Here is a 26,055-nt window from a genome sequence, read left to right as displayed (position 1 = left end):
AATAACTGCTTTTATCTGTTTTTCATATATTCTGAAGAATAGTTAATTGCATAATTTATACTACTTGCATATTTTGCATAATTTATACTTGCCTCTGTGATATTCCATTCAGAATTGTTATTTCTAAAAATATTATTTGTTCCAACTTATATATCTACATTTCCTTCAACCACATTGTTGTGAAAACATATTGGCTAAAAGGTCATATTTTATGTTAATTATTATTTCACAGTGCAGTGAGCAGCTCCAGTGGCAAAAGCCACTGGAGCTGCTGACTGCACTGTGATCGTGAACATGGAGCATCGATGAATAGAAATTAAAAAAAAAAAAAAAAATGAATGAGATATTCTGAGCATGACGTATAGCGTATTTAGTAGAAAGTTTAGTAGTATAGAGTGTCAAAAAAAGAAAGAGATATTCTGAGCATATGGTATAGAGTATTTAGTAATGCATACCTATAAAGAAATACTGACGAATGAATGCCTGGAGTTTCTACATTAAACTGCTATAAATATTTAAGTTTCTGCATGTGTCCAAAGTTGTGTTTTTTTTTCCAAGCAAGGAAGATATTTTAAATGCAGTCAAGCAGTATTTCACAAACCTAAAGAGATTGCATGTACAGTGGTGCCTTGGATTGCGAGTAACTTGGTCTGCAAGTGTTTTGCAAGACAAGCAAAAAATTTTAATAAATTTTAACTTGATGAACGAGCGAGGTCTTGCAATGAGTAGAGTAAGTCCTTGTATAACACGTGTTTACACTACACGAATTCGATCATACACGATTTATAAATACGGGAATGACATCTTATATAACACGAACCGAATTCGCTTATACACAATTCGCCTTTGTGTTTACAAGAAATAGCAGTCAAAGGCAGAATCGCTCCAACCGAACGCAACTTGATAGGAATGAAGAGAAGATTCTGAGAATGTATTCGTTTTTTATATCAGTAAAGGGGAAACACATTTCACCATAATAACGTAAAAACCAACACAATTCCAGCTATCAGTATAATCACAAATGCAATTAGATCGAGTTTACTACCAGTTTATAACAGATTCCACTAGCAGGAACGCAACTGGAAATTGTTTTTATTGTTTTATGGTAGCAACCCCTAGAAATGTGCTTTAGTAAAATGTGAGGTGTTAATAGTGTATCTCTACCTTTACGGTGTTGTTTATTCAGTTGCTACAAGCGCGCAGCTTTGTTTATGTGTATCAAGCGTGCCTCCTCATTTTGTAATAGTGCAGGCGATGAATCTGTTCAACGACAATGCAATATCATATATCCATGAAATCCTCAAAAGGAGGCAAAAGCAAGTATCATTGGATAGGTTCCTTGTTAAAGTCACAAAAACAACAGATAGCAGTGATTCCATTAGTGACAGTGAAAGTCCTCTTACCCAATAATTAATAAATTCAACTGCTTTATGTATATTAAATTTAAATATTAAAAATATAAAAAGGTAAGTATGTATTTTGAATTAATCATTTTTACAGTATATGAATATTTTTGAGTTTTGGAACAAATCATCTGGGTTTCCATTATTTCTTATGGGGAAATTCGCTTTGATATACAAGTGCTTTGGATTACGAGCATGTTTCCCGAACAAATTATGCTCGCAAACCATGGTACCACTGTACTTTGATGCATTACCATTTAAAAAGTTTGAAAGGCATCACTTTTTGTTCCTCTTGTCTTTTATGGAAGGAGAGATGATAATCTTGATTGACAGGTTACATTATTTTATTACAGTCGTTTTATGTTTTTTGCTATATATGTGAGAGCTATACAGTAGGACCCCCCACTCATATGGTGGGGTAGGTTCCAGACTTCTGCCAAAAAGTGGAAAATAACCTTTTTCCACTTGCGAATGTATATAAAAGCCTAATAATATGTTTACACTATCATATTCTGTAAACAGACTGAATCACTGACAATAAAATGGTACCTGACACCTTTTTCAGACTCGACTGCTGAGCACTTCATGCCAAAAAAGCCTAACAAGCACCGAACATAATGAACATGGATATATATAATTTGAGAACTGCCGTATTAGTGGAATGCCAAAAAGTGGGGTCATACTGTATATTTATGAAGAAAATGAATGTTATTTAATTATATGCATTTTCTTTGTATGCACCCGAAGAATGCCATTTCACTAATAAAAGTTAGAGAACAGTGGTGGTCATTACAGAAAAATGGAAATTGAGGATAATGAAAAATCAGTTTTTAGACCCATTGATGAAACATTTTCTTAATAAAAGAAAGGACTGAAAACTAATTCTCATATAGAACTAAATGATATATTTAGGTGTGTGTGTCCAGGTCAAACGGCACCAGAGGTTTCTCCATCTCCATTTAGTATACATTGTTGTGTGATATAGTACACTGTATAAAGGCCAGAGATTTAAAAGTGTATGGATATTGTGATGTGTAATGTTTTGTACTGTTGTTCATCTGCCCTTTTAGCCATTGGGCCCCTAATTGGACCCACACTTGGCCCTGTGGAGGCAGACCAGGTACACCCAGTATAGTTATATTTACTCTGGCAGGTCCTGCCCCAAGCAACAACTGGCAGGTCCTGCCACCTAATTTCAGTGGCTAGGACCTTTAAAAAAAAAAAAAAAACTCAGTTACTATAATTTACACTGAAAGAGGGTAGACCAAATGGTAATAGGGTTGTTGCATGATTGACTTAAGTTTTTGACTGTTGGTTTGGAATAATTTTGGTTTCATTAGATGGGGTTGCAAAGTTAGAGAAGAGGGCGGGGAGACTGAAGAGTGGGGGCGTAAAACAGAGGTGGGGTCAATAGAGAAGGCAACCCCAGATGGTCAGTGAGGCATGCCCCACCAGAGGGAAGAAAATGGGGTGGCAAGGAGGGGAGGAGACAATAGACTCCTCCACCACCCAAGAAGTAGGAAGAAAGTAGCGTGCAAAAGTGCACTGGTATGGGGGAGGCCAATGGCCTTGGCAGCAAGCTGCAGCAATAGGTGTGTCTGGTGTGTTTGTCTCGGAGGTCACACTGCTGGTGTCAAGTTTGGGAGATGTGTAGAATCAAGTCTGACTTGGTGATCACTGGTGTCACACGTAAAATTTCTCTAAAAATTCTGAATTGTCCAAGATAAATGCTGGGAAAGGACAGTTCCTCTGTGTGTTCATCAAACATTTAAGCTCTGTGAGACATTTCTCCTGGTGCAAATCTAAGATATTTGATGTCGCTCCATAACATTTGCTGTTGGGCTATATGATTTTCCTGGACAGAACTGCTTCGCTTATGTTGTCTTTAGTCAAATTAATTTCCATGTGACTATCATCAAAGAATGACTGATCTATTGTGATTTGATACAATCAATAAGTGTATCAACCAAATACTGAAGCTACACTTTAACCACTTTCTTTCTTACCAGCCTGATCAAATAGCTAGACTTAGGTATATTCCTGTGTTTTATATGCAAGTTTATACAATGACAGTCATCAATCTCCCTTGGAAAGTGATAGACCTTCGTGCTGACTGAAATAGATGCCATATTGTCCGTATGCGTGTCTCAGGTGCCTTATTTGTATGAACAGTGAGCAAGGAGAAATGAGCCTCTCTAAATCACTAAATCCAACTTCAGTAAATGTGATGGAATTTCTGTGTAAACAAAGCCATTCAACTTAGATAGTGCTGTAATAGTGTTGTTCTTAAGTGATCCTTTACAGGTATTACAACAAGGATCCATCAATGCTAACATTCAGTGCACATCAGGTGTATCTTTAGCAGCTGGTTACTTTGTCATTTTCGAACTATAGACGATCCCAAAGGTAGCATACAAAACAGAAATCATTTTTCATAAATCTCCTTCCAAACTCTCATTGCGCATTCTTATGTAAATAGTAGTAGTGTATGGAAAAAGGAGCTTTATCATTTAAATTCATGTGCTCCGCAATTGGATTACCACCATTAAGATTGAGAACATCACAACCAGACCATCCCCATCAGGATGTTCCCTTCTACATAATTAATGCTCACTTTGGGTGCATCATTGTTAGATGAAGCAACGGCATTGCTAGTTGAAGGCACTGCTAAATGCAATGCTTGATTTTCTGTTTGTCTTTTAAGCAATTTTGATAGTATTTATCTTTCTTGTGCACTTATTGCTACCTTTGTCTTTATTTTCTTAAGTCTTGTCTCTTTCATTCTTGCTCAAAACTCTTGAGAATGCTCTGCACTTGACTTTGCCATCTTTGAACACCTTTTCCAAAATTATTGATGTGAAAACTTCTATAGCAGCACCTAACAATGAAATATAATGAAAATGTGAGACGAAAAAGAAATTGTTGACCAATATTTGGTAATGTTGCAGTCATATGACTAATACTTGTTGTTGCAATCATACTATTCAACAAATGGCTATGACCAAATGGGTAATTAGAATATTGGCTTGGATTTCGCCAACCTCTTCCAAGCCAAGGATGTTTTCACTTAAAATAAAACATCTTTCAGGCTTACAAGTTACACATGTGTTTTTCCTAATGCAGTTTGACAAAATTCGAACAAATATTGTTTCAATTTTTAAATCGGTTTACTAGAACTCACGATATTGGTCACAAAAAACATGCATCATGTGCTCTAATCACACTACTGGTGAGTGATCGGCACAGATTAATGGTGGGTGCATGCCAAGCACCTCTGGCGGAAACTGTGGATGATGTCACTTTCATGATACATTTTTTTGACTGAGCAGATTTACTCGGTTGTCGGTGCCCCATGGATGTTTACTTCAATAATTGTTTTGTTTCAAAAAGATGTGCGTAAATATGGAAGTTTTAATAAGTGGTAGGTATTCAAAAGGAACTGCCACACAGTTAGTGCTGAAACAACTTTATTAAAGTGACCAATAATAAAAGCACATTAGTGCAACTTACATCAGTAAAGCATGAGCAGAGAATAAACAGTCATATCTTTTTTTCAAAAATATATATAAAATACATAATATATTTATGTTAAACATTCTCATCTTGTAGTGCACCACTGTAAATTTGATTATGATGTATATGTAGATAAATTTGTGCTTCTGTTACATTCGTTAATCTTTTTATCATTTTGAAATTTATTCAAGAAAATTCATTTTTCAACTACCCAAGATTAAAATTTTCTCTTATCTTGACTACTGCTATTTTAATGAAATCACTCAAATAAGAAACAATGAACACAATAACATTATTAAAAATTTTAAACATGAAGATACCAAAATCCAGTAAATAAATCTACCTAGCAAAGTGCACAAATTGTGGCAACCACATTAGTGCATGCAAAACCAGCTGTGATATCAGTAATCAGAAAAAGTGTATAGTAGTTAATAATAATTATAACTTTTTTTTCCCTTTGTAAATAAGCTGACACTTCCTGAAAATATTTCATTAGAGATATACCTAAATTGAAAGTTGATTTCTGATTTTAAGTGATTTCATAAATTTTGTAATGTATTTTTTTCAGTTTGTGCAGTTAGGTTCTATATTATTAAGCTCCCTTATCATAATTTAAACTTAATTCTTTGTGGAAATAATTGAACTCTGCTTATTTTCTTTGATTTTTATCAACTTTGCTTTTTTTCAGGTGACTTAATGAAATTATGGAGTCGCGTGCCATTTACCCCTGGTATTACTCCCCCACCACCACCTCTTAGGGTATGTGTTATATTTTATTTTTAAAATATTAGTTGTGTAATTTAATTGCAAATCATTTCAGAATTATAAGGGGGGGATCCAAGGGTGATATGAGTAATTACAGACCTGTTAGTTTAATTTCCGTTCTGGGGAAAATAATGATAATGGAGTCATTGGTTAAAGAAGCTTTGCAGGACCATTTAGACACGACTGCAGTAATAATTAAGACACAGCATGAGTTTATTAAACACAACATGAGTTTATTAAGCACAGCATGGGTATATTGAGGGAAAGTCTTGTCTGACCAATTTGATTAATTACTATGATGTAATCACAAAGGAACTGGATGTGAAAAATAATTTTCATATCATATACTTGGATTAAGGGAAATCTCTTGATACTGTTGCACATAGAAGGCTGCTGTACAAATTAGATGCTGTACAAACTGGGAGAAGACAGAGGGTGGTAATCGATGGACAATGTTTGTCATGGACTGTTATTAATGGAGTTCCCCCACAGTTCAGCATTCGAACCTTTGTTGTTTTCTGTATATATATATATATATATATATATATATATACACACAAAGGGTACTAGGAAAGTTTTGCAATACAGCTTTGTTTATTTAATTTTTTCAAAGTAATTTCCTCTACATTCAATACACCTCTCCATCCTCCGAAACCAATCTTTAAACCACTTCTGCCAAGTTTCACTAGGGAGTAAAGCACACTCGTTGTCCCAAGCCCATAAAAGGTCCTCATCACTGGAAAACCGCCTCCCTTTTAGCTTCATTTTCACATACGGGAACAGTGCAAAGTCGCAGGAAGCAAGGTCTGGACTGTAGGGAGGGTGCTCGAGAAGTTTCAGTCCTGTCGTGGTCGAATATTTGGTGCAAGCTTTGGCGCGGTGAGCTGGAGCATTATCGTGATGGAGGTACCAGGTGTCCATTCTTGACCTTGGCCGCAGGTTCTTCATAGATCCAATGACTTTAGGCAGGCATTGTTCAGTATACCACTTAGCTGTGACTGTCTTCTGCGTGTCCAAAACGACATGTTCCACAATTCCATTCGATTTGAAAAATACAGCTATCATTTTCTTCTTTACAGATCGGGATTTTCTGACAATTACGGGTGTGTCGTCATCATCAAAGACCCAAACTTTGTTTTGAGCCTTGGTCGGCAGATCGTAATAGTACAGCCAAGTCTCGTCACCTGTCACGAGTTGTTCACATACCGAGATTGTCCCTTATCAAACTTTTTTAACATCTCCCGGCACCAAGTCACACGTCGTGTCATCTGCTCTTCAGTCAGTTGATGCGGCACCCAGAGAGAACAAAGTTTCTTCACGTGCAAATGATCTTGCAGAATCGAACGAATTGCTGGTGCATTTAGGCCCAAAGTATCCTCTATCTGTTGGTAGGTCACTCGCCTGTTTTCGTCAAGCATTTTCCTCACAGCAGTAACGTTTTCCTCCGTAACTGACGTTCGTGGCCTTCCCGGCCTCTCAGAATCCTCCAGAGTGAAATTTCCCCTTTGGAATTCTCTATACCACCTGAATATCGTTGTACGATGTGGACAATCATCATCTAGTGCAAGAGTCATTTCTTCTAAGCACTGGTCTATGGTTAAACCACGCACGAAATTATACCGCAAAACTGTCGTTATCTCATTTCGTGACCACGATGCCATCGCAAGCACTTTACACTCTCACTACTAATGAATAACTGAGCCCATCGACTTGGTGCAGTGGCTACTATGCATGTATGAACATGTCTCAACATGCAGCAACAAGCAGCTTCCTGTGATTCATTGTTGCGTCACATTGCAAAACTTTCCTAGTACCCTTTGTACAAAGGTTGGCAGGGTTTTTACTGATAGTAATGACAGTATCCTGTTGCAGTAGCTCACAAAAATGATAATTTAATTAATAAGAACATTGGCCTACACTATATCCTGAAATAGGCCTCTGAGGTTGGGAAAATGCATATCACAATAATAAACTCGTACACCAACCGTTTAAATTGAATTAAGAAAATTTTAATACTGTAAAATAATACTGTAAAATAAAATATAGTACGAACAATCTATTTACAATAAATATAAAACTTAAATTGGATTAAAATAAATATATAAAACATTTAAAATATATGATAGAATAAAGGCGCTAAAACTAGACTGTAGCTTTCGGAAGCATCCGCTTCCTTTCTCAACAGTAAGTTAAAACTTACACAACACATCCTTAAATAGCAGGCTCACGGCACTTCCACACATGGTTCGACCGGCGCATGGACGGAACTCCCTTCATGCGTATTAGAACCAGAAATGGCTCGGGAGCACGGAAAGCAAAACTGTTCATCTGTACCGAGGACTACAGCCTCAAAGAGGAGATGCATACGCATATCCCTGTCTCTGTTAATAGTATTATTGTCTGATGAACAGTTGACTTGGCGCATTATGGCCTTAGCTGCCAATGCGCCATATCAAATCAAAATCTGATGAACAGATTTGCAAGCTCTCGAGCCACTTGTAGTTCCAGAACCCATACGTCTGGTCATCATTGCGGCCATCGTTTTCATTCTGGTATCACACGAGATAAAAGGTATAATTTTGCACATAACACCAATGGTATGAAGAGTTAATGGTACAGGTATCACAATGGGTTCATATCTTGGAGATTGCTCGTACTCTGTGATCCAATTCACGTCTTACAAGGGTATAAGTGTAAAGGTATTTACAAGTGCTGTACCACTTCTATGTATAAAAATTGACTTATGTTAGACTCTGGTGCCTCCGTAGCCAGGTGGGAAGGAGCAGCAGTGCGTAGCACATGCTTCTTGATTAGACCGGGGTTCGAGCCCGTCACCACCAAATACGGAGTATGCGGAAAGGTCAAGGAATGACCACCGCATATCCCGGAGCAATATGGCCTTAGTTGCTAATGCTCCTAAAAACCAAATAACAAACAAACAAACAAACATGTTAGACTCTAATTGGCAAAGTAATATTACATCATGAAATGTTCTAATGAGTAGGGATGCTTCTGCACTAAAAATGAGGGCAAAAATAAGTTAGAACTTACCAGTAAAATAACTGCCTGGATCCAACTGAAACTGGTTCAATGTCTTTACCTCTCTCGTCCTACTAAGTCCTACTGGAAGCTTCATATCAGAGGTCTTTTCGAGTGATACTTCTGATAATACAGTGGTAACAACTTAAGTATGGAGGATGGATTTTTGTCATGAATATGTTTCTTTAATCAAAAGACAAGGTGAGGAGTGGGCAGGTGACAAAAGAAATGATTGGTCAGGAGAAAAAGGGCTCTCCTAAGTCTCTGGGTTAGTCTTCAGCTAATCAACAACCTAACCATAAAACCTACCACAACTGCTGTCCTTTGTCATCAACCTGAATATATAGGTCCCCCTTCTCTATGCCTTCACCCCGTTTTCATTGGCTAGGGTGCTCATTAATGCAGGACCATTCCCAGGGTTTGTTATTCAGGAACAAAATACAATCAAAATGGAACTTCTTCGATGAGAAAAATGAATCTCAATATCTGGGTGGAGTAAAAGTACAAAATATTCCAGCCGGTGTCTTCTGGACCCGGAGGCCTGATTTCCTGCACAGGAACTGCTTAACGCAATCGACTAGCAGCTATGAGATTCATATTTACTGTGAAGTCTATTTTGGAAATACATTACTCATTCCTCTCTAAAGATTTGGTCAACAGCTGATAGAATAACGTTAGCTCACTGTGTTCTGACTCACTTAACAAAGATTGAATAGCGTTACATTTCCTATCATTCACCTAGTAAGCTAAAGAACATTGTTAGTCACGGCATCAGTTTTCTCACTACACGTACAGTAGTGGACAAAAGTATGGGGTGACTTGGCTAAATAATAGTTTTAAGGCAAGCATAAGGTGAGAATTCAGCTATCCAACAAAGAATTCCCCATTCCCAATTCTCATATGTGCTATCTTAGATTTTTCAGTCTACATAACATGCACATTGGCCAATTCTCTCTCTCTCTCTCTCTCTCTCTCTCTCTCTCTCTCTCACACACACATACACACACACAGCAGGTATATTCCTCCAGTCATTAATTTTTAAAACAGTCAGCAGGTGAGTTACTTATATTAGCATTAGTTGAGGTATATGATGCAAGAAAGGAAATTTATAGAGCATCAGCCAAAAAAACTTCCCATTTCATCCATATGATCACAACAAATGTTTGTCTAGTTCAGCTTTAAATTTATTTAAGCTATAAACTTCCACAGCAACAGATATAGACTGGAACTTATGGGTTGGTCACTCGCACACTAGTAAGACTTTTGTGGATTTATTGGATGATTGTTTTCTGCAGCAGCATGTTCGAGAGGCAACCAGAGAGGGTAATACTCTTGATCTGGTTATATCAGCAGTGATCATTCGTGTATTAAGAATTTTCAGATAAAGCAGCCATTAGGTGGCAGTGATCACAGTGTACTGATGTGGGATTTACTTAAAGATATAATTATCATCAGGGGTAAAGGAAGGGATTTTTGCTTCCGTAAAGGTGACTATAGTGGTCTCAGACAGTTTCTAAATTCTGTACAGTAGGATCAACTGATGATGTTACCAACAGCAAATTCTAAGTGGGAAGCATTCAAGGATTTAATTGTGGAAGCCACTAAACATTTCATACCTCTTAAGAAATATTGTTCAAGGTTTAGGCCTAAATGGTTGTCACATAAACTAATGAGACTCGTGGCAGAGAAGAAAAATGAATGGGATGCATATAAATTATCAGGCGACACAGAAGCCTATGATATATATAAGCTAGTCTGTAATCAAGTCACAAAGGAGGTTAGGCAGGCGGAGGTAGATTACGAGAAATCTTTGGCAGAGGATGCTAAGAAAAACAGCAAGGATTTATTTACTTATATAAACTCTAAAAGGAAGAGGATGAATCTGATTGGTCCAGTGATATCGATGGTTCGACTGTTTTTGATCTTGCTCAGATAGCAAACAAACTGAATGAGTATTTTGCATCTACATTCACACATGAGGAGTTATTAAGGTTTGAAAATGCCACAAGGTTATCAAATTGTAACAGGGTGCTTAATGATTTTGTAATAACAGAGAACAAAGTGGAGAAGAAATTGTTGAAGTTAAACATAAGAAAGGCACCTGGTGTGGATGGGATCTATCCAGTAATATCAAAGGAGGTGGCAAAGGAAGTAAGCAAACCCTTAGCCATAATTATGAGAGCATCGTTGGATTCAGGAGAGGTCCCCATGGACTGGAGATGTGCAAATGTGTCCCCAATTCACAAAGCTGGATCGAAGGGTGACACGAGTAATTACAGACCAGTTAGTTTAACTTCTGTTCCGAGTAAAATAATGGAGTCACTGGTTAAAAATGCATTGCAGGATCATCTAGACAAGACTGCAGAAATAATTCAGTCACAGCATGGGTTTTGCTAAGGGAAAGTCTTGTCTGACAAATTTGATTGGTTATTATGATATGGTTACAAAGGAACTGGATGCAAAAAATAATTTTGATATCATATACTTGGATTTCAGGAAAGTTTTTGACACTGTTGCGGATGGAAGACAACTGCACAAATTGTAGCAGAATGGTATTAAGGGTAAGTTGCTACAATGGATAAAACGATGGCTGAGTGGGAGAAAACAGAGGGTGGTAATCAATGGGTGCTGCTCTTCGTGGACTAATGTTATTAGTGGAGTCCCACAGGGTTCGGTGTTGGATCCACTGTTCTTTTGCATATTTATCAATGATAATGATGAAGGTATATATCAGGCTTAGTATCGAAGTTTGCAGATGATACAAAGGTTGGTAGGGTTGTTAATGACAGTAAAGGCAGTGTGTTACTGCAACAGGATCTAGAAAATTTGGGCAGATGGGCTGAGAAGTCGCAACTGAAATTTAACATTGAAAAATGCAAAGTACTGTATATGGGTAGAAGTAACCCCAGAGAAATGTACCAACTGTGTGGTACTACACTTAAGGAGGTAGAAAATGAAAAAGACCTAGGAGTAATTGTGCAGTCAGATATGAAGTTTTTTGAGCAATGCAGACAGGCTGCCAGGGCAGGTCATGGGGCGTTGTCAATGATATACAGGAATTTTGTTAGCAGGGAAAAGGAGGTGATTGTCCCTCTGTATAAGGCAATGGTCAGGCATACCTTGAGTATTGCATGCAGGTGTGGAGGTCTCATTTTTGGAAGGATGTAGATTTGCTTGAGCGTGTACAGAGAAGGGCAACAAGATTGGTGAGGGGGAATGAAGGGATCCTCTTACCAGGAGAGGCTTAAGTTCTGCAAATTGCAGCAGCTGGAGACTTGGCACCTGCAAGGTGATCTGATTGAGGTGTATAAGGCCTTGAATGGGTTGAGCACGCTGAATTCTGATGGGATCCTTCCACTTGTTCAGATTACGAATCTAAGGGGACATAAATTCAAATTAAGAAAAGACAGATGTAGAATAGATGTGCGGAAATTTGCCTTTAGCCAGCGGGTGGTTAATTGCTGGAACAAACTTCCATCTGTCGTTGTGGAAGTTGATAGGTTAAATAAATTTAAGGAGGAACTGGACAAATATTTAGAGGGGATTGTTCTGTAATTTTTTATTTTTTATTTTTTTTGGCTGATGCTGCATAAGCCCATATGCCTGCTTTCTTGCATCACATGCCACTACTACTACAACAGATGGAAGTCTGTTCCAGCAATCAACGAAACTACCCGCTGGCTAAAGGCAAACTTGTGCACATCTGTTCTACAACTGTCTTTCCTAAATTTGAATCTATACCCCCTCAGGTTCTTAATCTGAGCAAACGGAAGAATTCTATCAGCATTGAGCCTTCTGAAACCATTCAAGGCCGTATACACCTCGATCAGATCACCTCACAGGTGCCTAGTCTCCAAACATTGTAATTTGCAGAACGTAAGTCTTTCTTTGTAAGAGCACCCTTTGTTGGGCGCCTCCGTAGCCAGGTGGGCAGGAGCAGCAGTGCATAGCATGCACTTCTTGATCAGACTTCATTGTCTTATACAAAGGTATAATCACCTTGTCTTTGCTAGCAAAATTCCTACATATAATTTACAAAACTATATGACCTGCTCCTGCAGCCTGTCTGCACTACGGAATGGGGAATGTGTAATGGTTTGGTCTGTCCCTCACCTGATATCTTGAAACAGGCCTATGGGGCTGGGAATTTCCATACTATAATAATTAATGATAGACACCAGCCAGGAATTAAACTAAAAATTTTTAGTTTAATTCCTGGCTGGTGTCTATCATTAATTATTATAGTATGGAAATTCCCAGCCCCATAGGCCTGTTTCAAGATATAGTGAATAATTATGGCCATTTGATGCTTCGACACATCCGCGAGTACCAGAAAATTAGCATAGCTGAAGCTAAACAGAAGCAACATCTGAGATTTGCTCATAGGTGCAAAACACATGAGCTGGTTCCACATGGCTTTCGGGTGAGAATGCCTTTCAATGATGACCATCTGGGGAGAGTTACTAAGATCTATCAAAGAAAAGTTCTAAGTATTTGGATTTCTAAATTACATAATGATCTGAGAGGTATTAGAAGTCGTATTGGACTGAAGTTGGAATACATCAGTACCAATTTAACCCCAGTGCATGGTGCGTTGGTCTTGAGAGTAGTGGCAGATAAAGCAACTAGGGTTGCTGAGGTTTACAAGCGCAGGCAAATCAACAAATTTAATAGATTGTTAGAGGAATCCGTGGTGGTGCGTAACAGGGATACTGGCAACTTTATTCATAATCTTAGTGGCAAACAATTTACTAGAGAACAGGAGGAAGTATTGAGCCTGGGTCCAAAGTTTGCTTTGGTTCCTGCCAGACCTCCCATTGCAGAGATAGCTATGGGAGTGGAAAAAGCCATCAACAAGTTACCTGTTACCCAAGCTGATGAGATACGGGTTAGGGTTGCGGCTATTTTGAGTCAGACCAGGACAGCACATTCTAATCTCAGTCATAAACATGAAAGAGCATTAAGACAACTCAGAAAAGATGAGGATATCATAATGTTACCTGCCGACAAAGGCAGATCCACAGTGGTACTGAATAAGGATGATTATTGTGCAAAAGCTCTGGATCTTTTACAGGACAGCAACATATATAAAGTTACCCATCGAAATCCGTTAGCTGGTTTGGAGAGACAAGTCAACAACATTATACAGGGATGGCATAAGGCTGGTAAAATAACCAAAGAAGTTTATTGGTCTCTTCATGCCTCAGGTTGTCGATTACCTCGGTTTTATGGCCTCCCAAAGACGCACAAGGTGGGCATTCCGTTGAGACCTATAGTATCATTTGTGGGTAGTCCCACTTATGCTTTATCTGGATTTTTAGCTGGAGTCATCTCTCCTATAGTGGGACGCTCCAGTTTAGTAATCAGAAACAGCAAGGAATTTGTGAACTTTATAAGAAGCCAATCTATAGGTGAAGACGAACTCATGATTTCGTTTGATGTGGTATCCTTGTTCACATGTATCCCCATTGAACATGGGGTGCATTGTGTAAGATCGGCCTTGGAACGAGATGATTGCTTTAGTGCTAGATCTTTACTAAGCATTGATGATATTTGTAAAGGTGTGGAATTTTGCCTCGCAAGCACTACCATGGTGTTTCAAAAAGTTATGTATAAGCAGGTCCATGGCACGGCCATGGGTTCCCCCATCAGTGCCATTGTGGCCAATTTGGCAATGGAGGAACTGGAAACTAGGGTGTTTCATCAGTTGAATTTCCCCATGCGCGAGTGGAGGAGATATGTGGACGATACCTTCACTATTTTAAAAAAGGGAAAGGAAGATGAGGTGCTCAATATGCTCAACAGCTTTTCCACATTTATACAATTTACCTCGGAGGTGGAAGAAGCTGGGTCCCTCCCGTTTCTGGATGTCTTGGTGAGCAGAGATGGATCTAGATTAAAAACAACGATCTATAGAAAGCCTATGTGCCGTGGCCAATTTGTTCATTATAGCTCAGCACAGGCTTGTCATCATAAGAACAGTGTAGCCAGGGCATTGTTGAATAGGGTGGGGACCCACTGTAGTACCCCTGAAGGAAAGGAAATAGAAATTTGCAAAGTCACGGCAGACCTCAGGAAATGTGGATACCCCCAGAGGGTCTTGGACAAATATATTCATAGGGTTGAGTCCAATCGTAGGGAGTGGCCTGCCCCTGTGGCTACTGCATACATTCCTTACTATCCGGGCCTTTCAGAACGTATTGTACGGGCATTGCGGGAGTGCCAGACTCGCTGTGTGCAACTTCCGGGTCGGAGGTTGCACACAGTGATATCCCAAGTTAAAGATCCCGTAGCCCAGGACCATACTAGCAATGTGGTCTACGAGATTAAGTGCCCGGATTGTGAGGAGTGTTATGTGGGGGAAACGGGCCGACGTTTAAAGGACCGTCTGGGGGAACACACGACCGCTATCAAGACTGCTAACTATGCGAGGTCTGCTGTGGCAGAGCATTTCTGGGAAAAGCAGCATCGGATCTCCCCTGAAGACGCGGTCATTACCGACCGCGCCCATGGATTTTGGGAACGCAAGTGGCTCGAGAGCTTGCGAATCGGTTCATCCAGTCACAATACTATTAATAGGGACAGGGGGATCCGTTTACACCCCCTGTTTGAGGCAGTTGTCCTCAGAAGGGATGACCGTTTCTGTTTGACACGCTCCCGAGCCACTTCCATTTCCGATACGCGCATGGAGAATGTAGATCATGTGTCTGATGATCACGTGCATGAGTGCCATGGACCGGCTACTTAAGGATGTGTTTTAGCACTGGTAGTATGCTGTTGAAGGAGACGGCAGTTCTCCGAAAGCTCCAGATTGTATTGTTTTATCGCTTTTAACCTAGTTTATTTTAATTAATTTTATTGTTTTTAACTACATTTTAACTATAATTTAATCAGTGTTTTATTTTATTTGCATCATATTTCATTGTATATTATTTCATTGTATAGTAAATTTTTAGTTTAATTCCTGGCTGGTGTCTATCATTAATTATTATAGTACCCTCACCTGATGTTCATTTTCATTCCATGGAGTTCAGTCAAATATTGAACTCTGTGCTGGCCATTCCAACTTTTAGCCACATTCACGAATTATTCTTGAATAGCAGTGGCAGTATGGCATGGAGCATTATCCTGTTGAAACAAACAAGGATGTTTACCAGAGAACTGCTACATTGTAGGTAGCATGGAATTGTCCAAATGTTAAGGTAGGCATTGGTCTGCATGGTTCCTTGCACAACCACCAAAGGATGTTTCTCATGATAAGGCCTTTGAATTGAATAGGGTATAGTGAAATTCATCATTCTGCAGATCCAATCCTACTGCTTTAAAGACCAATTATGACATTTGCTGGATGTTTGGCTTGTCCCACAAAAACTGATCCTGTGGAGCTCCATACTACTGTTTTCCTTTAGGCCTCAATTCCTGGTGGATGTTTGTTACCTTCTGAACATGTAGAGGGAGCCTCTATGCTCTTTCTGTGCATTTCTAGATTGTTGTGGTCCCATCAGACTTAGTATTAGTATTTTAGTATTAGTATTAGTAACGGCCGTATGGTGCAAGAAAGCCTATGGCTTGTGCTGCACTAGCCAAAAAAAAAAAAAAAAAAAAATCCGAACAAAACAATGATAAAAACAAAAATTAAATAAATAAATAAATAATAATAATTAATAAATAAATAAAAATAATAAAATGAAATAAAAAATATATAAAAAGGAAATTAATCCTATCATCCTATGCGCTTCCCTTACCCGAAAGTACTATCCAGATGACCTTTGAATTTCCCCAAACGTTCGGCCTCTACCACCCATGAAGGCAACTTATTCCAGTAATTTATAACTCGCTGGCTAAAATAAAACTTCCTGCAGTCCAATCTAAACATTTCCCCCCGTAACTTGAATTTATGTCCCCTAGTTCTAGCATCATTTATAATCTTGAAAATTTTGTCCTCATTCATTTTACTGATGCCTCTCAGAGCCTTAAACACCTCAATCAAATCTCCTCTAAGGTGTCTAGTTTCCAAACTCTGCAACCCACATATTCGAAGTCTTTCTTCATAAGGACGCCCTTTTGCCGATCTCACCAGGCGAGTTACCCTTCTTTGCACCCTTTCAAGAAGCTCGATGTCTTTCTTTAGGTGCGGTCTCCATACTTGAACACAGTATTCCAAGTGTGGTCTAACATAGGCCTTATATAATGGGATTATCACGTCCCTATCTCTACTTGCAAAAGTTCGATAGATAATCGATAGGACACCATGGGCCTTTCTTGCAACCTGTTTACAATGCTCAGAGAATTTCATGTCTGACCGTATCGTAACACCCAAGTCCCTTTCCTCCAGTACTGGGTTTAGTTGAACTCCACCAAGTGAATAAGTTATTTTGGGATTACTGTTTCCCAGGTGTAATACCTTACACTTTGTTGGATTAAAGCACAGCTGCCATTTTTCTGACCATTCCTGAAGTCTATCTAGGTCTCTCTGAAGAAGCTCAGCTTGACAGTGATCATTAACTACTCTACCAATTTTAACATCATCTGCAAATTTAGACATCACGCCCTCTATCCCTTCATCAATGTCGTTTATGAAAATTAAAAACAACAGTGGTCCTAATACTGATCCTTGGGGAACCCCACTTCTTACATCAACCCAATCTGAGGAATAGCCATTTATCACAACCCTCTGCCTCCTGCCCTGAAGCCATCCTTCTATCCATCTAAGGATTTTCCCAGTGATTCCAACCTGTTCCAACTTATAAAGCAACCGCTCATGTGGGACTGAGTCAAAAGCTTTGCTGAAATCTAAATAAACAATGTCGAAATTATTCCCTAAATCCAGCTCGTGAGTGACCCTTTCGAAATAGCGAACCAGATTTGTTAAACATGATTTTCCCTTTACAAAACCATGCTGAGTATCCTTGAGAATTTCAATTCGATCCAAATGATCCTGAATTCCACCCTTGATCATTGCCTCCATGATTTTCCCTACTACTGAAGTCAGACTGACAGGTCGATAATTTCCCACTTCACTTTTAGAGCCACCCTTATGTATGGGAGATACATTTGCACTTTTCCAATCCAAGGGAATCTCCCCAGAGTCTAGTGATGCTCGCATAACCAGCCTCAGTGGTTCAATGCACTCGCTTGCCGCCTCTCTCAAGATTATAGGGTATATTCCATCAACTCCAGGAGCCTTACTGGTCTGTAGGCTTGAAGGTTTTTTCATTAAATAATCTTGCGAAATTTCAATATCATTAATTACATATTTTTTAACTTCGCTCCCACAATTTCCCATTGCCACAAAAGGCTTTTCATTTGTAAATATCGATGCAAAATAACTGTTGAGTTCATCTGCAACGGCAGCTGGTGTATTTATTACTATCCCCTTTCCCTTACGTAAAGGTCCGATCTGGTTTGTCCTGCTCTTCTTGGCATTTATATATGTGAAGAATTCTTTATCCCCCCTCTTTGCTCTGTTTGCTAGTGATTTCTCATAAACTGCCTTTGCCTGTCGAACCTTTTCTGTGGCTCTATTATGCTTAGACTTCATATGTAGTTGACCTTGGACAATGTAGGCTTTCAGCAATTGCATAAATTAACAATCCAGCAATGTGATATTTGTCATTAACACCCCCCCCCCCCCCTTGAAATTAGTTAGTTCGGCTCAATGAGCTATGACCAGAAGAACTAACTTGTGTGGTTGATATTGCCTTCCTTACATACCGGTGTAAGTCATTTATTTATCATAGAAGGTTGAGTGAACTATGAAACCCCTTGAAATTAGTTTGGTTGGATCTATGAGCTGTGACCAGAAGAACTAACTTGTATGTTTGATATGCCTTCCTCACATACTGGTGTGTCATTTATCACAGAAGGTTGAATGAACAATGAAAACATTAATGTCTGGATTCTTTTTTTTGGAGGGTAGTGCATGTTGTAGGGAATTTGCCTTGAAAAAAAGTTGCTAAAACATAACATAACATATTAAGTTAAAATTAATTCATTAGGCCATATTCTCTGCATGTTTTGTTTTACAATGTGCATTGTTATATAAACATATCTGTAAGTGTATTGTATGTGTTTCTAAATTCATATATATTCATTTTGAGCTATGCCTAACCATGAGATATGATAACGACTTCATGTTAGATTTGAGTGATTAATGAAATTAAGCTTTGTAAATGCAAAAAGGACAATAATTGAAATTTGTTCTTAACTGAAAAATGAGTTGCTGATATTTTTTATACATATTTTTCTTAAATAACCCATTGAAAATTGTAGAGCAATTTGATATAACATGACTGCCTACTGATAGTTTTTGTCACAGACCAATACATGAAATAAAAATAGAGTATGTTAGTAGTAAATCAAAAGAAACTGCAGTATCTTGTATTTTACTTAGAAATAGTTGGCAATAAAACAAAACATTAAAATGAGTTTAGAATGGACAGTAGGGAAACAAATCTATTGAGAAATTTATAGTTGTTCTTAGTGGCAAACTGCAGGCACCTCCGTAGTCAGGTGGGAAGGAGCAGCAGTGCGTAGCACATGCTTCTTGATTAGACCAGGGTTCGAGCCTGTCAACACCAAATACGGAGGATGCGGAAAGGTCAGGGAATGACCACCGCATATTCCCGGAGAAATATGGCCTTAGTTGCTAATGCTCCTAAAAACCAAATAACAAACAGTGGCAAACTTAAGTTTTCTTTAAGCTAGGGCTTGAAGATTCTTAGTTGTGTGTGTTTATGTGTTTGAAATAACGGCAAGTGCAAATAAAGAAATGCGTTTTATTTTTCTGGGAAGATACATGTCAAAGCTGATAACAAAATGCATATTACACAATATATGCATTTGCCAAAATTTATTAGAATGTTCATTCTCTAGCCAGATCTGAATTATTTGAAGTAAAATAACTTATTTTGTTTTAATTTCAAGGATAGGCACAGAAGAAAATTATGTTCATTCATAACATTCGTTGAAATTTTGGTCAAATTGTGTGAAAATTAAAATTATTGCGGTAGCATTAAGCTTCTGCAATAATTTTAATTTTCACACAATTTGACCAAAATTTCGAAATATATGTGGAACAATAAAAAGAACTCTGGCTAAGAAAACAAGAAAAGAAACACAATTGAAATTTTACAAAGTAATGGCAATACCAACACTTCTTTATGGTTCTGAAACATGGATAGTGAAATAAAGAGACATTAATAGAATACAAGCTGCAGAAATAAATTTTTTAAGATATTAAAGGATGTATAAAATTAGATAAAATATCAAACGTAAATATTAGAAAGGAATTAAAGATTTACTCAATGACAAAATTATAGAATATAGACAAAGATGGAAAGAACATGTAGAAAGAATGGAAGATAATAGATTCCCTAAATTAGCTTACACATATAGAGAAAAAGGAAAAAGAGACAGATGAAGACCAAAGAAAATATGGGTAGACCTCTTCGAGATTGGAACAGGCAGATCGCCTAATCCATGAAAGAAGATAAGATAAGCATTAAGCTTTTTTGTGAAAGAGAACTCTTCATTTATGTTAGCATGTTTCAGCTAGAGTTTTAATCTGTGCTGCATAAGGAAAAGAAAATGAATTGTAAAACATAAGTTCAGTCACAAAGCATTATTTAAATACCTTGATTGAAGTATACTCAGAAGCATATGATATTTAGCTGTATTCACTAAACTTGATCTTTTGTCTTTAGAAATGCTAGTCAGTCAGTCATTATTATGTTATAACTTTACATTCACATCATGGCATGTAATTTGATTGCGCAGTCAGTTTTCGTAATCTTTGGATGATAAGGAAAATTGAGAGAATTTAGTTTTGAAAGTAAAGATAAGAATTGTGTAGGAATGCATAACATGAACTAATGCACTATGAGCAAAGTCATTGTGTCAAGGAATCCTCTTAGGTAACTGCAAATAATAAACTTATTTAGAATTACAGTAGAGTCCCAATTATCCAAGCTAATGTGGACCAAGAACAGCTCGGGTATGGTCAAACTCTGTTAACACAGAACATTTTTGTATACTGACCTTGCAACAATGTTCCCCTCCCCTCTAGATCTTCCCCATTCCTGCCATTAAAGAAGTATATGTACATACATATATACTGTAAGAAAAAGAATAATGTACATATATGTATGTAATTACATACTGTAATTGTGTTTATGGTGAAGGTAAAGAAAGCCCACACGACTGTGGAGATGGAAATGGAATTCGTCTGCGCTGCTGCTACTGTCAAAGAAACTCCAGGTGTGTTCGACCGTGTCTGCCAATCCATGCTGCATTGGTTTCACGCATGCATAGTGTCTCATGGTGGAACCTTCAAGCATCTGTTGTAACATCATGAAATGCATCCATCTCGTACTCCATTGTTAATATTATGTGAAATAAATGTTTGCCACTAATTACTGTCTTGTTTCATTTCGGCGCCTCCGTAGCCGAGTGGTCAGGAGCGGGAGTGCAGTGGCACACGCGCTTTGAGTAGACCGGGGTTCAAGCCCCTGACTGCTGAATACGGTCGATCTGCCAACCCGCACTGGACCAGCGTGGCAGATTATGGTCCATTTTCCCTCAGCATGAATTGTTGAGGAGGCTTCCATCCTGCAGTGGGTTGATAATGGCTGCAATTTTTTTTTTTTTTTTTTTTTCATTTCTGCTTCTTGTGCCTCTGCTACTACTTTCCCGTGATGTTTCCGGTTATGGGTTCCTATGCCATTCACATTCCTTTAGATGTTACCTACCTCCCCTAAACGCTTGTACCAATATTTTTGAGACACCCTGTATAATATCGGTGTAGATACACCATAGTTTACCCATAAATTTGAACTATGTATGTAGTATAAAAGGCATTGTTTTAATTGTATTTCATATTGTGGGTGCCTTCACAACTAGATAGTTGGTATTGCCCTATTTCAAATAAATAACATTTCTCTAGTAGAGAAGACTACTGTTATTTATTTTTAGTGGATACCACCACCCAGACGAGCATTTCGAAGCTCGTTGGCTTCATCATCACTGAGTGGACAGGTACCCTGGTAATGCAACATGCCATCAAGCAGAAGAACAATATAACTCACCATTCACTATCCACGAACTACATAGAGCCTTGTCAACATCTAGACGTAGCGCTGTAGGACCAGATAATATCCATTATTCGATGATACAGGAACTAAGTGCTGAATCACTGCAGTCACTTCTTGATCTGTTCAATAGGCTCTACCGGGAAGACACATTCCCTGAACAATGGCACCATGCTACAGTCCTTGCCTTCCTTAAACCAGGAAAAGACCCAACAAACCCTACTAGCTATAGACCCATTGCCTTGACCAGTTGCCTTTGCAGATTTCTCGAAAAGATGGTGAACCATCGACTGATATGGTACCTGGAAAATTTCAATCTCTTACATTCTGCACAATTCAGCATTCGACAAAACAGATCAACACTAGACATACTAGTAAGACTAGAGAATTCCATTCGGAATGCATTCCTTAGATCGGAACACCATGTAATGGTTTGCTTTGACATCAGCAAGGCCTATGATTCCACGTGGAAGTATGGAATACTCCGCGAATTACATCGCCATGGACTTTGGGGCCATCTCCCGATTTTCATACGCAACTTCCTAGACAAGCGAACTTTCCAGGTTCGATTTAAAACTTTGCTGTCCGAACTATTTTTTCAAGAAGGAGTTCCCCAGGGTTCTGTACTCAGTGCTACACTCTTTATAATTGCGAGAAACACCATTGCTGAACAACTTCCAAACACTATCGATAAGGTACTGTTCGTAGATGACCTTAGTATTTCTTGCCATGCGAAAAAACATGAATACGCTCGAGAGACAGTTACAAGGGGCAATAAATAAGATCAGTACATGGGCACAAACCAATGGTTTTCAGCTTTGTTCTCAAAAAACGTTGTGCATCCATTTTTGCCGACAACGTAAATTGCACCCACACCCGGAACTGCAACTGAATGGACAACCAATAGCAGTTCAACCCAGCATACGATTCTTAGGAATCATCTTAGATCATAAACTTACCTTCCTGGAACATATTAAAAGACTAAGAACATCCTGCCAACAAAAATTAAATATCATCCGGGTTCTCTCAGCAACAAAGTGTGGAGCTGATCGCCTTACCTTATTACGGATATACAGATCTTTAATAAGATCAAAACTTGACTATGGGGCACCAGTATATAGCTCAGCAAGGCCTAGTGTTCTTCGCTGGCTTGATCCTCTCCATCATAGTGCAATACTCATTGCTCTAGGAGCATATCGCACGTCTCCAATACATAGTCTATATGCCGAAGCTCACGAACCCTCTCTCTCTATCAGAAGGCAACAACTTATATTATGCTATGCATATAAAATTAGATCTATGCCTGAACACCCAAATTGGGAATTACTTTTCACCCCCCAACACAGCAGGTTATACCATAACCGCCTTACTGCTAACCGACCATTAGGTATAAGAATAAGACATCTTCTAGAAGAACTCAATCTGAGTTTTGATAATATCCCAAATACCCCTCCACTACTCCTTGCTCCGTGGAGCATTACTCCACCTTCATGTGATAAATACCTTCATAAATGGGATAAATCTGCACTACATAAAGAAAATTTCTTGCAATTGTACCTTGCATTGGTGGAGCAGTTTACAAACTTTGTTGTAGTTCATACAGACGGGTCAAAGAATGACCCATGTTGGAATCGCCACAGTTTTCCTGAACATAATATTGGCCTGCCAACTGCCACATGAGTTCAGTACATTTTCTGCCGAACTAATGGCAATTCAGGTTGCACTGAAGCATATCGAGACCTCCAATATTGAAAACAGTATAATTTTCTTTGAATCATTAAGTGCACTTCAAGCCCTGGAAAACACCATGAACATCACCCAGTTGTAAAAGAAATAACAAACTCTTTATATACCTTATCTGAGCTTGGAAGAACCATACATTTCTGTTGGGTCCCAGGACATATGGGAATTCCAGGAAATGAATTGGCGGACAATGCCGCAAAAGTGGCCGACTGACCACATGATGTACAGTGGAGAGTTCCACATCAAGATTATAGATGAATAATACAGGAAAAATGCATGTACCAGTGGCAATCAACATGGCAAAACCAACTTTAAAATAAGCTTCGAAGTATCAAGCCAAATCTTGAGCAATGACCTTCAAGCCTCAGTGCAATTCGACAACAGGAGGTAATACTAGCTTGTCTCCCAATAGGTCACACTAATATTACTCATGTTTACCTTTTAAGAGGGGAGATTCACCCCCAGTGTGATCACTGTAAAACAGTGCTTTCAGTGAAGCACATCCTTGTGGAATGCACAAAATTTGCAATAGAACGCCAGAATCTCTTCACTCCAGCCACAACTGAAGACCCACTAACGCTTATTTCACTTTTGGGCAATAAAACAAATGTCTCAAAGATTTTTTACCTTTCTCAAAGCGATCAATGTATACCACCTCCTTTAACTAGTCAACAATCAGTTTCCTGGCTCTCGATCCATAAAGAAATAGCATAAATACTAACCTATGTATGGCGCACTATGGCCATAGACGCCCATGCACCAAAAAAATCTCCAAACAAACAAACAGCAACATGCCATCAGAGTTGCGAAGTTATTTCCACAATATGAGAGATGCCAAATGGTGTATAAATAATAATATATTAGAAGACATAAAATGCACGGGCATAATTTCTTATGGGTTTTAGGTAGTTAACTATATAATATCGCAACTGTGATGGCATGTTGCATTACCAGGGTAGCTGCCCACTCAGTGATGACTATATAGGTAACAATAAGTATCAGTAGTCTTCTCTAGTAGAGAAGGCTACTGTTACTTATTTTTAGTGGATACCACCACCTAGATGATCGTTTCGAAGCTAGTTGGCTTCATCATCAGTGAGTGTGCATGTACCCTGGTAATGCAACATGCCATTACAGTTGCGAAGTTATTTCCATAATATGAGAGATGCCAAATGGTGTATAAATAATAATGTATTGGAAGACAAAATGCACAAGGCATAATTTCGTATGGTTTTTAGGTAATTAACTATATAATATCACAACTGTGATGGCATGTTGCATTACCAGGGTACCTACCCACTCATTGATGTCGAAGCCAACTAGCTTCGAAACGATCGTCTGGGTGGTGGTATCCACTAAAAATAAGTAAGTCTTCTCTACTAGAGAAGACTACTGTTACCTATATAGTCATCAGTGAGTGGGCAACGGTACCTTGGTAATGGAATATGCCATCACAGTTGCGATATTATATAGTTAATTACCTGAGACCCATAAGAAATTATGCCTTGTGCATTTTGTCTTCTAATACATTATTATTTATACACTGGGATGGCATGTTACATTACCAGGGTATCTGCCCACTCACTGATGACGAAGCCAACTAGCTTCGAAATGATTGGCTGGGGTATCCACTGAAAATAAATAACAGTAGTCTACTATAGAAACATTATTTATTTGAAGTAGTGCAATACTAGCTATCACAATATGAGATACAATTAAAATGATGCCTTTTACACTACATACGTAGTTCAAATTTATAGGTAAACTATGGTGTATCTACACCAATATTATATAGCATACAGTACTGTACTTTCATGGCTAAACTTTGCTGAAATTTTCTGTGCTTCTCGTATGGGTTTTCTTTACCTTAGCCTGTGTTTTTTTACTTACATAGTATTGTACTGTATATACAGTACCAGACTATCACCAGCCTTCATTCTTTAGACCTAGCGGGATGGGATTATAAGAAAAGGTCTTCCAATTAAGAGTACAAAAGGCACCAGGAGTTGATGAAATCTGTACAGTTGTATTGAAAGAAGCAGTAGACGATCTAAGCAAACCTTTTGCTGCTGTAATGAGGGTATTCTTTTAATTCAAGTAAAGTTCCTATTCCTGCAGATTGGAGATGTTCAAACACTTCTTATTCATGGAAGTGGCTCAAAGAATAAAATGAGAAACCACTGACCTGTTTTTTCACTTCTGTGCTAGGAAAGATTGTCAGTGCTATCTAACCCTTTTTGGCTAGGATAAAAACAGAAAAATGCAGAAGCTCATGTGCCACATGGATTCTTGTGAGCACTGGAATGTGTGTGCAAGAAACAGTTCCTTACCACTAATTATGCATTTTTCAAAATAGGATTTAATTTCTGTGATACATTTATATTTGCTGTTTAATATTTTACATTTAATAATTAAATACAAAAATCCAGAACTATTATTACATGACACTAATAACATTCTGATTACGTTTTTAATTCTGTGTGGATAAACACACACACACACAC

The 26,055-nt window shown here is 38.4% G+C and overlaps 1 protein-coding gene across 9 annotated transcripts in view; it reads left to right on the top strand.

The window, feature by feature from the left end:
• Nucleotides 1–26,055, top strand: part of Gyf (GIGYF family protein Gyf) — a 915,224-nt gene that overhangs the window by 411,087 nt on the left and 478,082 nt on the right. For all 9 annotated transcript variants that reach the window (XM_090381591.1, XM_090381590.1, XM_090381592.1 and 6 more), the window contains one exon: nucleotides 5,605–5,675. In XM_090381591.1, coding sequence (XP_090237717.1) covers nucleotides 5,605–5,675 — 71 coding nt within the window. The remainder of the gene's footprint in view (nucleotides 1–5,604; nucleotides 5,676–26,055) is intronic.

Source organism: Mastigoproctus giganteus, chromosome 9 (genome assembly GCF_048544385.1).
Source record: "Mastigoproctus giganteus isolate SK-2022 chromosome 9, ASM4854438v1, whole genome shotgun sequence".
NCBI classification, from domain to species: domain Eukaryota; kingdom Metazoa; phylum Arthropoda; class Arachnida; order Uropygi; family Thelyphonidae; genus Mastigoproctus; species Mastigoproctus giganteus.
The sequence above is the reverse complement of the archived record's forward strand: the minus strand, read 5'-3'. Positions and strand labels throughout refer to the sequence as shown.